This window comes from Bufo gargarizans, chromosome 2, assembly GCF_014858855.1.
Source record: "Bufo gargarizans isolate SCDJY-AF-19 chromosome 2, ASM1485885v1, whole genome shotgun sequence".
Classification (NCBI taxonomy): Eukaryota; Metazoa; Chordata; class Amphibia; order Anura; family Bufonidae; genus Bufo; species Bufo gargarizans.
In genome coordinates, this window is record NC_058081.1 from 244,171,529 (window position 1) to 244,185,395 (window position 13,867).

Consider the following 13,867-nt stretch of genomic DNA (forward strand, 5'->3'; position numbering starts at 1 on the left):
TCCCTGGTGTCCCTGTGCTGATGGTGGGGGACTTTAATATGTACATGGACAAGTCTCTGGATAAGTTCACTCCAAATGCTGGTGTATTGGGCCCCTCACCCTCAGCATTGGCTAGATTGATATCAGAGGTAGATATGTGCGATCTCTGGAGGGCTAAGCATCGGGAGGAAAGGTAACATTCTTGCTACTCTTCCTGACTTAATTCCTTGTCCAGAATTGATCTAGTGTTGGGATTCGTGTCCTTATTGGAACTTGTCCTAGAGGTCTTTTACCTCCCCGGAGTGTATCTGACCACTTTCCCATCCTTGCGCAATTCAAGTTAGGAAACCTGGGGCAAATTTTAAGACCTATTTGGCGTTTGAATTCATTCTGGCTTCAGCTCGTGGATACTGGCGGTACCACCTCTAATGCACTGGTGGAATTTTTCACTTCCAATATTGGAAGTGCCACTATACCGATAGTGTGGGATACAGTGAAGGCATATGTAAGAGGTGTCTATATTAAGAGTATTAGTGCCCACAAGACCAAAAGTAGGATCCTCTCTGTAGAGCTTTCCAATAGAGTATTGACCACTGAATCCATATATATAACAAACCCAACGCAGGAAAAGCAGCTAATTGGAAGGAGGCGCAAGGGCTGTTAAAGGAACATCTAATGGAAAAAGCCAGGGATAAATGTTTTTTCTCGCCCATTTTCCTTGGGGGACACAGACCTTGGGTATAGCTCAGCTCCCTAGGAGGCGTGACACTAAGTAAAACTGTTAAGCCCCTCCTCCATCAGCTATACCCTCAGCCTGGAGATAGAGGCTACCAGTTTTAGCTTAGTGTCCAAGGAGGCAAGACACTCCCTGCTACTGCAGGGCTGTTTTCTCCTTGTTGTAATTTTTTCTCTAATTTGTTATTTTATTTTTGTTTTTTCCTAGGGATACCAGAGACGCATTGGGCCTCTCTGCTCTCCCGGGGTGAGCTGCGCCAGTGCCAACTATCTGCACTGCTGCCTCCCCCACAGAAGCAATAGGGGATCTGGGCAGCAATGGCTCCCCTACATCCCGCCAGCTAGGGGGTCGCCCGCACGCAAAGCCCCTCTCCCAGCTTCCTGCCACTGCGGTGCCAGTAGCTGAAGGGGCGACCCTGCTGGAAGGAACTGAGGGTGAAGACAGGTAAGATGGCTTTTCCAGCCCATACCCTGTCCCTATTTGCACTGGGTTTGGGGGGGCACCCGTGGTCGTCATTTGAGCGCTCTGTAGATCTCCCCATCTGCGGCTGCTTCCGCTCCCCAATGGCTGATTCCCCACGCTGTTTATAGGGCCCGGATTACTCTCCTGACATCCTTCTCCCTCCCCGCCGCCGCCGCTCCGTGCGTGATCGGGGGGCGGGGCTTAGGCCCGACATCGGCGGTTCGGGCTCGGCGGGGGACATTGTGGCAGAGGAGGCTCGGTGAGGTCACCCACCTGCATATCGCCGCGCACTTGGGCCTGCGGGCCTTGTTCTACGGACAAAGGTTTTCGTTTCTCACGCTCCTGCATAAACCTGAGAGTCACGGCAGCAGGGGGCGTGCTCTTTTTTAGCGCGCGCGCGCGTCATTGGGGGCGGAGTTACGTTCTCCTTCACAGGAGACATTCAAACGTGTAGGGGGCGGAGCTTCTTCCCGCACCTCTGCTGAGGTTTTTTGCCGCGCTTCCTCACTCCGTTCTGGAAGCTGAGCCACGTGGGAGACTCCTGGTGCATAGATTGCGTTTCTGGGACGCACGCTCTCTGCTGTTGCTGCCTTTCTGCAGCTGTTGATCTGGACTTCACTCCTGACGTTCTTCTGACACTGGTAGGACAGTTAACCCTCTCCTAACCCTCCTGGTCATAGCTGCTGCAACCCCTTGTGGTCTCTGTATCAGGGTACGACCACTTCTTCAACATGTCAGATCCCACGGGTGCCCCCAAACCCTGGTACCATGCCTGTACCGCCTGCAAGGAACTTTTTCCGCGTGGGCAATCTGAGCCGCATTGCCTTGCATGTCAGGCCCCGGTGCAGGGCCCGCTTTCCGCTGCGCCCCCCGGTGCCTCTGAACCCCCTGACTGGGCTAGGTCTCTGTCTCAGGCGGTGGAAAGCCTTACACACGTAGTGGGCCGTCTCGTGGATAGACCGCCTCTCCCGCAGGCTGCCACAATCCCTGTCGCACCCGCTGGGACTACCGTTTCTGCCAGCCCCCACTGATTCCCTGCCTCCCAGCGAATCTTCCAGGGCCCGGCATATTCAGAAACGTTCAAGGGTTGAGCGCACATCTTCTCCAGATGCTTCGCTCTCTCCGCCATGCGTGCAAGCTCAGTCAAGTCTATCCTCTCAAAGGGATACGCCTTCTGAGGGAGAACTGGCGGATTCGGACGTGGACATGGACTCAGAGCTTCCGTCCAAATTGGCGTCCGCGGTGGGGCATCTTATCACTAGCATCCGTGATACCTTTCACATACACGATGACCCCCCCAGCTCTGAACAGGCCGGCGTGCCCTTTCTTCGCCCCAGACAGGCCTCCAAGGTCTTTCCCATCCACGCTGATTTTTCTTCTGTGGTGTCCAAGGCTTGGACCCGGCCTAACGTCCGCTTTGTTACACCCAAAAAGCTGGACATTTGTTATCCCTTTCCAGCGGATTCTGTGACCACGTGGACGTCCCCGCCTAAGGTTGATCCTCCCGTGGCTCGCCTGTCCAAAAGCACTACTATTCCTGTACAAGACGGATCTTCCCTCCAGTCTGCTGAGGACCGTCGTACGGAATCCCTCTCCAAGGCCATATTTACTGCCTCTGGTTCGGCCCTTAGACCGGTCTTTGCCTCCGCCTGGGCTGGTAAAGCGGTCTCTGAATGGGGTTTGCAACTGGAACGGGAGTTAGGGTCGGACGTCCCTCTACAGGACCTCCGTTCCTTAGCCCAACTAATTGTCCAGGCCGGAAAATTTGTCTGTGAGGCCTCTCTTGATGCGGGTGCCCTCATTGCCCGTTCCTCTGCCCTGGCAGTTTCTGTCAGGAGGGAACTCTGGCTGAAGGTTTGGGCGGCGGACGCCGCTTCCAAACGCTCTTTGGCTGGCCTACCATTCACGGGTTCCCGCTTGTTCGGAACCCGTCTGGACGAACTTATATCTGAGGCCACGGGTGGGAAGAGTACTCACCTCCCCCAGTCCAGGCCGAGGGGCGCCCCCCGTGGTCGCGCTGGTTCGTCCCGTTTTCGGTCCTTTCGCAAGCCCACCGGGTCTAGACCCGCGGCCGGTTCTTCTTCCTCTGGCCCAGCCCAGGATAGACGCAAGAAGCCGTTTTTTCGGACGCAATCTACCTGGCGCAAGCCCCAGCCCACACGGGCTCCCACAGGCCAGCAGCCCTCTGCCTGAAGGTGCGCCCCCACCCACCCGGGTGGGGGGCCGCCTTCTACTGTTCAGGAACGTATGGCGGGCCCACATCTCAGACGCATGGGCGCTCGAGGTTGTATCTTGCGGATACAAGATCGAATTTGCGTCCATTCCGCCAGACCGTTTCTTCCGGTCCCGTCCTCCGCGGGATCCTGTACGAGCGGCCGCCTTCTTCACGGCCATTCGCTCTCTAACGGACAAGGGTGTCGTCGCCCCCGTGCCTCCGACGGAAAGGTTCAGGGGGTTCTACTCGAACCTCTTTGTGGTTCCCAAGAAGGAAGGCTCAGTGCGACCGATCTTGGATCTAAAGCGCCTGAACCGTTTTCTCCGACTGCAGAGATTCCGGATGGAGTCTCTCAGGTCCGCGGTGGCCTCCCTGGAAAGAGGGGATTTCATGGCCTCAATCGACGTTCAAGATGCATATCTCCACGTTCCGGTTGCTCCATGTCATCACCGCTTCCTGCGCTTCGCAGTGGGGGACGATCACTTCCAATTCGTCGCCCTTCCCTTTGGTCTGGCGACGGCTCCTCGAGTATTCACCAAGGTCCTGGCCCCTGTCTTGGCCCTTCTGCGTTCAAGAAGTGTTTTTCTTCTCCCTTACTTGGACGACATCTTGGTCAAGGCACCCTCCTTCTCTCAGGCATCCGGCAGTGTGGGACTCACTCTGGAGACCCTGACGCGGTTCGGTTGGATCATCAACCACCCCAAGTCTTCCCTTACCCCCTCCAGACGGCTGATCTTCCTGGGGATGCTCCTGGATACGGAGTTGGCGGAGGTCCGCCTCCCGTCGGACAAGCGTCTGGCCCTTTGCGGGTCTGTTCGCAGTCTCCTCCGTCATCACCGCCCTTCCCTCAGATCCAGCATGCGGTTGTTGGGGAAGATGGTTGCCTGTTTCGAAGCGGTGCCGTTCGCACAATTCCGATCCCGCACCTTTCAGAGGGCAATTCTGTCGGCCTGGGACAAATCACCGAGGAGTCTGGACAGGACCTTTCTTCTGCCTCCCCTGGCTCGGGCTTCCCTCAGCTGGTGGTTGCATATCCCTCTACGGGGGAGGTCCTTCCTCCCACTGAACTGGCTGGTGATTGTTCGGAACCCGTCTGGACGAACTTATATCTGAGGCCACGGGTGGGAAGAGTACTCACCTCCCCCAGTCCAGGCCGAGGGGCGCCCCCCGTGGTCGCGCTGGTTCGTCCCGTTTTCGGTCCTTTCGCAAGCCCACCGGGTCTAGACCCGCGGCCGGTTCTTCTTCCTCTGGCCCAGCCCAGGATAGACGCAAGAAGCCGTTTTTTCGGACGCAATCTACCTGGCGCAAGCCCCAGCCCACACGGGCTCCCACAGGCCAGCAGCCCTCTGCCTGAAGGTGCGCCCCCACCCACCCGGGTGGGGGGCCGCCTTCTACTGTTCAGGAACGTATGGCGGGCCCACATCTCAGACGCATGGGCGCTCGAGGTTGTATCTTGCGGATACAAGATCGAATTTGCGTCCATTCCGCCAGACCGTTTCTTCCGGTCCCGTCCTCCGCGGGATCCTGTACGAGCGGCCGCCTTCTTCACGGCCATTCGCTCTCTAACGGACAAGGGTGTCGTCGCCCCCGTGCCTCCGACGGAAAGGTTCAGGGGGTTCTACTCGAACCTCTTTGTGGTTCCCAAGAAGGAAGGCTCAGTGCGACCGATCTTGGATCTAAAGCGCCTGAACCGTTTTCTCCGACTGCAGAGATTCCGGATGGAGTCTCTCGGGTCCGCGGTGGCCTCCCTGGAAAGAGGGGATTTCATGGCCTCAATCGACGTTCAAGATGCATATCTCCACGTTCCGGTTGCTCCATGTCATCACCGCTTCCTGCGCTTCGCAGTGGGGGACGATCACTTCCAATTCGTCGCCCTTCCCTTTGGTCTGGCGACGGCTCCTCGAGTATTCACCAAGGTCCTGGCCCCTGTCTTGGCCCTTCTGCGTTCAAGAAGTGTTTTTCTTCTCCCTTACTTGGACGACATCTTGGTCAAGGCACCCTCCTTCTCTCAGGCATCCGGCAGTGTGGGACTCACTCTGGAGACCCTGACGCGGTTCGGTTGGATCATCAACCACCCCAAGTCTTCCCTTACCCCCTCCAGACGGCTGATCTTCCTGGGGATGCTCCTGGATACGGAGTTGGCGGAGGTCCGCCTCCCGTCGGACAAGCGTCTGGCCCTTTGCGGGTCTGTTCGCAGTCTCCTCCGTCATCACCGCCCTTCCCTCAGATCCAGCATGCGGTTGTTGGGGAAGATGGTTGCCTGTTTCGAAGCGGTGCCGTTCGCACAATTCCGATCCCGCACCTTTCAGAGGGCAATTCTGTCGGCCTGGGACAAATCACCGAGGAGTCTGGACAGGACCTTTCTTCTGCCTCCCCTGGCTCGGGCTTCCCTCAGCTGGTGGTTGCATATCCCTCTACGGGGGAGGTCCTTCCTCCCACTGAACTGGCTGGTGATTACCACCGATGCCAGCTTACGGGGGTGGGGGGGGGTTTTCCCTCCCCGGTCCGTCCAGGGCGTTTGGTCTCTATCGGAGTCCAGACTTCCAATCAATATTCTGGAACTGAGGGCGATTCTTCTGTCCCTCAGACACTGGACCCATCTACTGAGGGGCCACCCTGTTCGGATCCAATCGGACAATGCCACGGCTGTGGCATACATAAACCATCAGGGAGGCACTCGCAGCGCTGCTGCGATGCAAGAGGTGGCCCTCATTCTCCTCTGGGCGGAGGCGCACGTGCCGGCCTTATCCGCGATTTACATCCCGGGGGTGGACAACTGGGCGGCGGATTTCCTGAGCCGGTCCACCATCGACCCGGGAGAATGGTCCCTGCACCCAGAGGTGTTCGAAGCCCTTTGTCTTCGCTGGGGTCGCCCCGACGTGGACCTCATGGCTTCCAAATTCAACCACAAGGTCCCCCGATACCTGGCCAGGGCACGGGACCCGAAGGCGTACGGCGCCGACGCGCTCGTCCTTCCGTGGCGCGAATTCTCCCTTCTGTACGTCTTTCCTCCTTTCCCCCTCCTGCCACGGGTTCTTCGGAGGATCGCGGCAGAGGGCGTTCCCGCGATTCTGATCGCCCCGGATTGGCCCCGCCGGTCTTGGTACGCCGACCTAATGTTGCTGTTGGCAGACGCACCGTGGCCACTGCCCTCCAGGGAAGACCTTCTCTCTCAGGGACCGATCTTCCACGAGCATTTAGGCTCGCTACGTTTGACGGCGTGGCTATTGAGACCGCCGTCTTAACGCGACGGGGTTTCTCCGCGGACGTAGTCCGCACCATGATCCGTGCTCGTAAGCCCGTGTCCTCTAGGATCTACTATCGGGTTTGGAGGTCCTATCTGGGGTTCTGTGAGTCCCGGAGCATCCCACCTCTCCGGTTTTCTCTTCCCACGATCCTGTCCTTCCTCCAGTCGGGTCTGGACCTGGGGCTGAGCCTCAGTTCTCTGAAGGGACAGATTTCGGCGCTGTCTATTCTTCTCCAGCGTCCCCTGGCCCCTCTGGGGCCAATTAAGACCTTCTTACAAGGGGTGGCTCACTCTGTACCGCCGTACCGCCCTCCAGTTCCATCCTGGGACCTGAATGTGGTGCTCTCGGCGCTCCAATCAGCCCCCTTCGAGCCTTTACGGGAGGTCTCCCCTCGCCTTCTGTCCTGCAAGGTCATCTTTCTTGTGGCCATCACATCTCTCCGACGGGTGTCGGAGTTAGCGGCTCTTTCTTGCTCCGAACCTTTCCTGATCTTCCACCAGGATAAGGTTGTGCTTCGGCCTGTCCCGTCCTTCCTGCCAAAGGTGGTCTCCGCCTTTCACATCAATGAGGACATCGTCCTTCCGTCGCTCTGTCCCTCTCCTTCCCACCCCAGAGAACGGGAACTGCACCGTCTGGATGTGGTCAGGGCGTTGAAGATTTACCTGGAGGTCACCGGATCCTTTCGGCGCACGGACTCCCTGTTTGTGGTTCCGGAGGGTTCGCGCAAGGGTTTGGCGGTCTCCAAGGTGGCTATTGCCCGTTTCATTAAACTGGCGGTGTCTGAGGCTTATCGAGCCAAGGGTAGAGCTCCGCCTTTCAGCGTCACTGCTCATTCCACCAGAGCAGTCGGGGCTTCCTGGGCGCAGAGGCATCGGGCCTCGGCTGAACAGTTGTGCAAAGCAGCCACTTGGTCCTCTCTGCACACTTTCACAAGGTTCTATAGAGTGCATACGCATGCATCAGCGGATGCTGCTTTGGGCCGCCTGGTTTTGCAGGCAGCGGTTTCCTGATGCTCCGGTGGTGGTCCGCCTTGGGTTTGTGGTCCCTCCCTTCTTGGACTGCTCTTGAACGTCCCAAGGTCTGTGTCCCCCAAGGAAAATGGGCGAGAAAAGGAGATTTTTGTATAACTTACCAGTTAAATCTCTTTCTCGCTCTTCCTTGGGGGACACAGCACCCACCCTTCTGTGTTTGGTTACGGGGTTATGGTCTGGCGCCCCGTTGGGTTGCTGGCTGGTTGTTTCCATTGTTGGTTGTTATCCTTTCACTACTTGGACACGCAACTGGTAGCCTCTATCTCCAGGCTGAGGGTATAGCTGATGGAGGAGGGGCTTAACAGTTTTACTTAGTGTCACGCCTCCTAGGGAGCTGAGCTATACCCAAGGTCTGTGTCCCCCAAGGAAGAGCGAGAAAGAGATTTAACTGGTAAGTTATACAAAAATCTCCTTTTTTAGGACCCTGAGGTATTTTATGGAAGGTGAGAGTGCTCGTCATTTATTAGCCACTGTTATTAAAGCGCAATCTGGCCCCTCCTGTGTAACCTCTATTAAGGATGTACATAGGGACCTAATTACCGGGGATAAGGATATTTTGGGGGTATTCCATGCTCACTTTAAGGACGTCTATCGGTCTAGACTGACTGTCAGCCCGACGTATAGAGAGAAGTATTTGATGGATATTTCCTTGCCCATTTTAACTGTGGAGCATAAGGAGCTGTTGGATGGAAATATCCGGCTGGAGGAACTTGAGCTGGCGTTGAGATCTTTTCCTAATGAAAAGGCACCTGTGGGGGATGGCTTGCCGGTGGAATTTTATAAGAACCACCAGGAGTTTCTTCTCCCGCACCTACTTAATGTTTTTATGGACTCCTATCGGGCAGGTACTTTACCCAGTTCGATGAGGGAGGCGATTGTGGTAGTGCTTCCAAAACCAGGCAAGGATCCTACACAGGTAGATTCCTTTCGTCCTATTTCACTGTTAACGGCAGACGTAAAAATATTGGCCAAGGTTCTAGCTAATAGTACTAACAACATTTAATAGTCTATCATTCATGAAGACCATTCTGGCTTCATGCCTGGAAAATCTACATCCTTAAATCTTAGACGCCTGTTCCTGAATCTCCAGTTGGATAAGGAGGGAACTGTGGGGCTGTGATCTCACTTGATGCTGCCAAAGCTTTTGATAGCGTCGAGTGGGATTACCTTTGGGCAGTTTTGTCCAGAATGGGATTTGGCCCGATTTTATAAAAAAAAAAAAAAAAATGGGTGCAACTGCTCTATAACCAACCTAGAGCTAGGATTATAGTAAATGGAGGGATTTCTCCAGTGCTGACACTAGAAAGGGGAACATGGCAGAGCTGCCCACTGTCGCCTCTCTTATTTGCTACAGCAATAGAACCGTTGGCTTGCCTTCTTCGAGCCACACTGATTTTTCATGGCCTTAAAAGGGGAGACTTGGAGGAGCGTGTATTGCTATATGCAGATGATATGCTGCTATATGTAGGTGGCTTGATCTCTTCCATAGACCCTATTATCTCACTTATCTCTGAATTTGGCAGGCAGTCTGGACTGCTTATCAATTGGAATAAGTCTGTGATACTCCCATTGTCCCCGGTCCTGGGAAATTTCTGTCTTGTTCATACTAAACTTAGGGTAGTATCCTAATTTAAGTATCTGGGAGTTGACATCGCCATCAATCCCCATAGATACATACCAGATAATTTACTGTCTCTACTAAGTTTAAAATTAAGGCTGACTTGTGGCATGCATAAACTGCCCATATCCCTAGTGGGTAGGGGTAACATAATTAAAATGGCGCTGATGCCACAACTCTTATATGTGCTCCATAATTCTCCAGTATGGATCCCTACGCATTATTTTTACAAAATACAGCAAATATTTTAGTTCCTGTTGTGGAAGAATAAGAGAAGTAGAATTAAGTATGAAACGCTACAGAGGGCCAAGGATGCGGGTGGTTTGGCGCTGCCTAACCCCTTATTATACTTCCTTTCAGCTCAGCTCCAACACTTTAAGGGATGGAATATGGTGTGGGGAGAGGAGGTAGGCTAGTTGCATGGGCGTCTGGTTGTTGTTCGCAGTCCTGGAGGGGATGTAGACCCTAGGTTTAAATCTGCTCCAATTCTGGGGCTTATGAGGAGGGTGTGGACTAAGGCTAGAGAGATCTTTGGTATCTCAGGACTGTTCACTATCTCTCCCATCTGGAATAATCCTTTTTTTTACCAGAATTATCCTAATTAACGGGGTTCTCCCAATGGGGAAGGAATTAAATTTGGAATATTGGCCAGTTATACTCCCAAGGACTTCTAAAGCAGTTTCAGCAGCTGTGTTCTGAGTTTGGCCTCCCCTCTACACATTTCTATAAATACTTGCAGCTGAGGCACCCATTGGATGCGCGCAGTCCAGGCTTTCCCCACTACAGTACACACTAATCAGACGATTGATGCCGTGGTGGCAATTGGGTCTGTAAAAGGAGACATCTCAGAAGTATTTTTTTCATTGCATGAGTACTACTTGAAAAAATACCCGACTCAGATTAAAGCAAAATGGGAAAAGGATGTGGGAACAATTGCTGACACCCAGTGGGAAGAAGTGCTCGCATTAACCCCAAATGTATCCCTTATGCTATATAGAGAATATAAAACCCCGGTATTTCTGTATATAATTGGATATAGGACTGACTTCTGCTGTCCACAGTGTGGGGAGGCAGGGGCTGACTTATTTCACATGTTGTGGAGCTGTGATAACCTGAAAGTATACTGGCATGATGTACAACTAAAAAATAAAACATACAGCGCAAACTTTTCCCTTGATCCTAAAATGTGTCTGCTTGGTATGTTTGATGCAGACAGCTTGCATCCGCCTATTATTACAGGTATTAATAGAATGCTATACCAGGCACGTAAAACACTGGCAAGTTTTCGCAGAGTTTTTTGCTAGGTTGAATGTAGTGATTCGATTGGAAAGGGGGGTATTTCTCAATTGCCTTTCAAAATTTTAGCAAATTTGGGGTCTCTGGATAGACTGTTTCGGAGTATATAGTCCTTGGCTGGCTCTTAATAGAGGCATAGTACGTATTATGGGATAACATTGCTCAATGTGTTAGGTGAGTGGAGGCTACTGATGGAATGCTGCCGCTGATTTAAAAAAAAAATAATAATCTTGTTGGCACACAACTCAGGGAACACTATTGCATTTTCACCCCCTTAGGCCTCATGCACACTACCGTATTTTGTTTCCTTGTCCGCTCAGTTTTTTGTATTTTTTGTATTTTTTTATTTTTTTTGCTGTTAGGATGGGGACTCGTTTCAATGGGTCCGCATCAGTATGTCCGTTCCGTAGCCCCGGAAAAAAAAATGGTGCATGTCCTATTTTATTCTAGTTTGCAGACAAGGATAGGCATTATTACATTGAATCCGCAAATAAAAACGGATGCCATACGGATGTCATTTTTTTTTTTTTTTTTTTTTGCGGACTGCAAAACGCATACGGTTGTGTGCATGAGGCCTTAGTGACATCATTCATTTTAGTCTTAAGGATCGATGATACCACCCCTTTGTGTTCTAGCAGTCATAACTTTTTCATTTTTTCTTAGACATTTTTTATTTTGCTGGATTAGTTGTAGTTTTTTTGGGAACCATTTTGGGGTGTATATATAGTGTATTAAATAAGTTTTATTTTATTTGTAGGGGGAAAGATTAAAAAAAACTGCAATTTTTACATTATTTTGTGGAATTTATTTATGGCATTCACTGTGTGGTAAAAATAAAATCTTATTATGTGGGTCAGTACAGTGATGATAATGCCACATTTCTATGTGGTTTTTTTTAAAACTATTTTTCCTTTCCTCCTGTCAGCAATGTAACTGCTCCTTCTATCTCCTCCAGACTGAAGGAGAAGGGGTGGCTGCTTTAACTGCTCATATCTCTGATTTGGTACCAGCTAGAGATATGGGCTTTGTATTGTTTGAAAGCTGGCAAGCGTTCAAACAATACCTAAATGACAGCAATATCTTCAGTACACGGGAGGATTTCACTGTTAGAAATCGGGATACAGTGAACACACCTGAAAGTGAAAGTAAAAAACAGGTTTACCCTCGATTATTCCCGACTCAATTTCTAACAGTGGTATCTCCTGCTGTCATTTTGTGTGAAAGCCTGGAATGCCATCTTTCAAACAAGACCAGTTGCAGTCTTCTAGTTGCTACCATTCAGGAGATATCAGCAGATAAAACACCCCTTCCACTTCTGTTCGGCTCGTGCAGAACAGTTTAGTACTTTTCCCATAGCCGGAGCTGAGCTCAGGCAGAACAGTTAGGTGGTTAATACAAGATTTTAGCAAAACAACTGGGTCAGTTAAAGAAAGTGACCCAACATTTTGCTAAGGCTTCTTTTACATGTGCGGCTGTGCTCTCCAGCAGGCTGTTCTGGCACAGAATGCTGCCCAGCAGCCGGTCAAAAAAAAGTTATGTGCTGCGTTTTTTGTCTGGCCAAATCCCGGCATATCAGCCGGGTTGCAGCTGGATCTTCGCCGGACCCAATTATAGTCAAAGGGACAGACAGGCAATCCGGTAACATCCAGCTAGGCTTGATCCGGATAACTCTGGCAGGTTGTTACTCTGCTCGAAGTTAGGACACCATAAAACTGTTGACAGTCAGTCATATGTATGAATATTTCAGCAAATACTTCACAAAGTATGATACAGTTATACCTGTCTGTCTTGGTAGCTCCCCTCCCCCTCTTTGGCTGTGTACTGTTATCACATCTCAGTTGTATAGACGTGTATATAATTAACATATCTTATTATTACAGTGTGAAAGAAGCCTGCATTATTCTGAATCTTAGTGTGGGCTCTGCCCTGCTCCTGAAGGATCTGTTACAGTCTGCAGCACAGTACATGGATAAAACCGCTACCAATGACAAAGTGCCCTCTGCTACAGCAGCACTAAATGAACTTGGAGTTTATAAGCTGGCTCCTCAAGATGTGGAAATCCTTTTCAATTTACGAACAAACTGGCCAAATACTGGAAAATAATTCTTTCTCCGTCCATACCTTTTCAAGCATCAGTCAGATTCTTCTGCATTAGCCATGTTCATATGTCTGGTCTTGTATATATGTATTATAAATGGGTAAAATACTGGTGAATGAACCCACTGTCATTTAGGTAAGTCTACTTTCACATCTGCGTTTTTTCTTTCCAGTATTGAGATCCGTCATAGGATCTCAATACTAGAGGAAAACCGCTTCAGCTTTGTCCCCATTCATTGTTAATGGGGACAGAACTGAACTGAACGGAACAGAGTGCACCAGAATGCATTCTGTTCCGTTGCGTTCCCATACCGGACAGAAATCCACTGCAAGCAGCGTTGTTGTGTGCGTCATGGGATACTGATCGAGATGGACCCGGCCTGAAATGCAATGCAAGTCAATGGTCTCAGATCCGTTTTCACACACACACACACACACACACACACACACACACGAAAACGGAGCCAGCGCCCATTTTATTTTTTCAATGGTTTTGGTGTTGAATCCATTATAGCCATTTTAGAGAGAATACAACAGGATCCGTTCAGAACGGATGCAGATGGTTGTATTATCCTAATGGAAGTGTTTGTGCTGATCCCTGCGAAATCCAGCAAAAATGCAAATGTGAAAGTAGCCTAAGGCTGAGTTCAAACGGGCATGATGGATTAGGTTAGGATGCGTTCAGTGAAGCTCGCACCATTTTGCAAGCAAGTTCAGGCAGTTTTGTCTGCGATTGCGTTCAGTTTTTTCCGCGCGGGTGCAACCATCAGTGGAAAACATATTGCATCCACACTTGCTTGCGGATGCAATGCATTTTTCACGCAGCCCCATTCACTTCTATGGGGCCAGGGCTGCGTGAAAAACGCAGAATATAGAACATGCTGCGATTTTCACGCAACTCAGAACTGATGCGTGAAAAACAACGCTCATGTACACAGACCCTTTGAAATGAATTGGTCAGGATTCAGTGCGGGTGCAATGCGTTCACCTCCCGCATTGCACCCGCACGGAAATCTCGCCCGTGTGAACTCGGCCTAAGGCATATTGTAAATTTTCATCCAAGACCGGCAAGATCATATACACACATCATATGTCATTTTTAAATTGTGCAACCAGATGGGTTTTTTTGGAGTCTGCATCAAATTTTGAAAATGTCTGAGTGCACGGTGTCTTTGTGAGTTTGAG

At 51.2% G+C, this 13,867-nt stretch overlaps 1 protein-coding gene across 1 annotated transcript in view; it reads left to right on the forward strand.

Moving 5' to 3' along the window:
- Positions 1-13,472, forward strand: part of RINT1 (RAD50 interactor 1) — a 42,249-nt gene extending 28,777 nt beyond the window's left edge. Inside the window, exon 14 of the mRNA XM_044276767.1 lies at positions 12,466-13,472. Within this exon, the coding sequence (XP_044132702.1) occupies positions 12,466-12,688 (223 nt within the window). The 3' untranslated portion in view covers positions 12,689-13,472. The remainder of the gene's footprint in view (positions 1-12,465) is intronic.
- Positions 13,473-13,867: the final 395 nt, after the last annotated feature.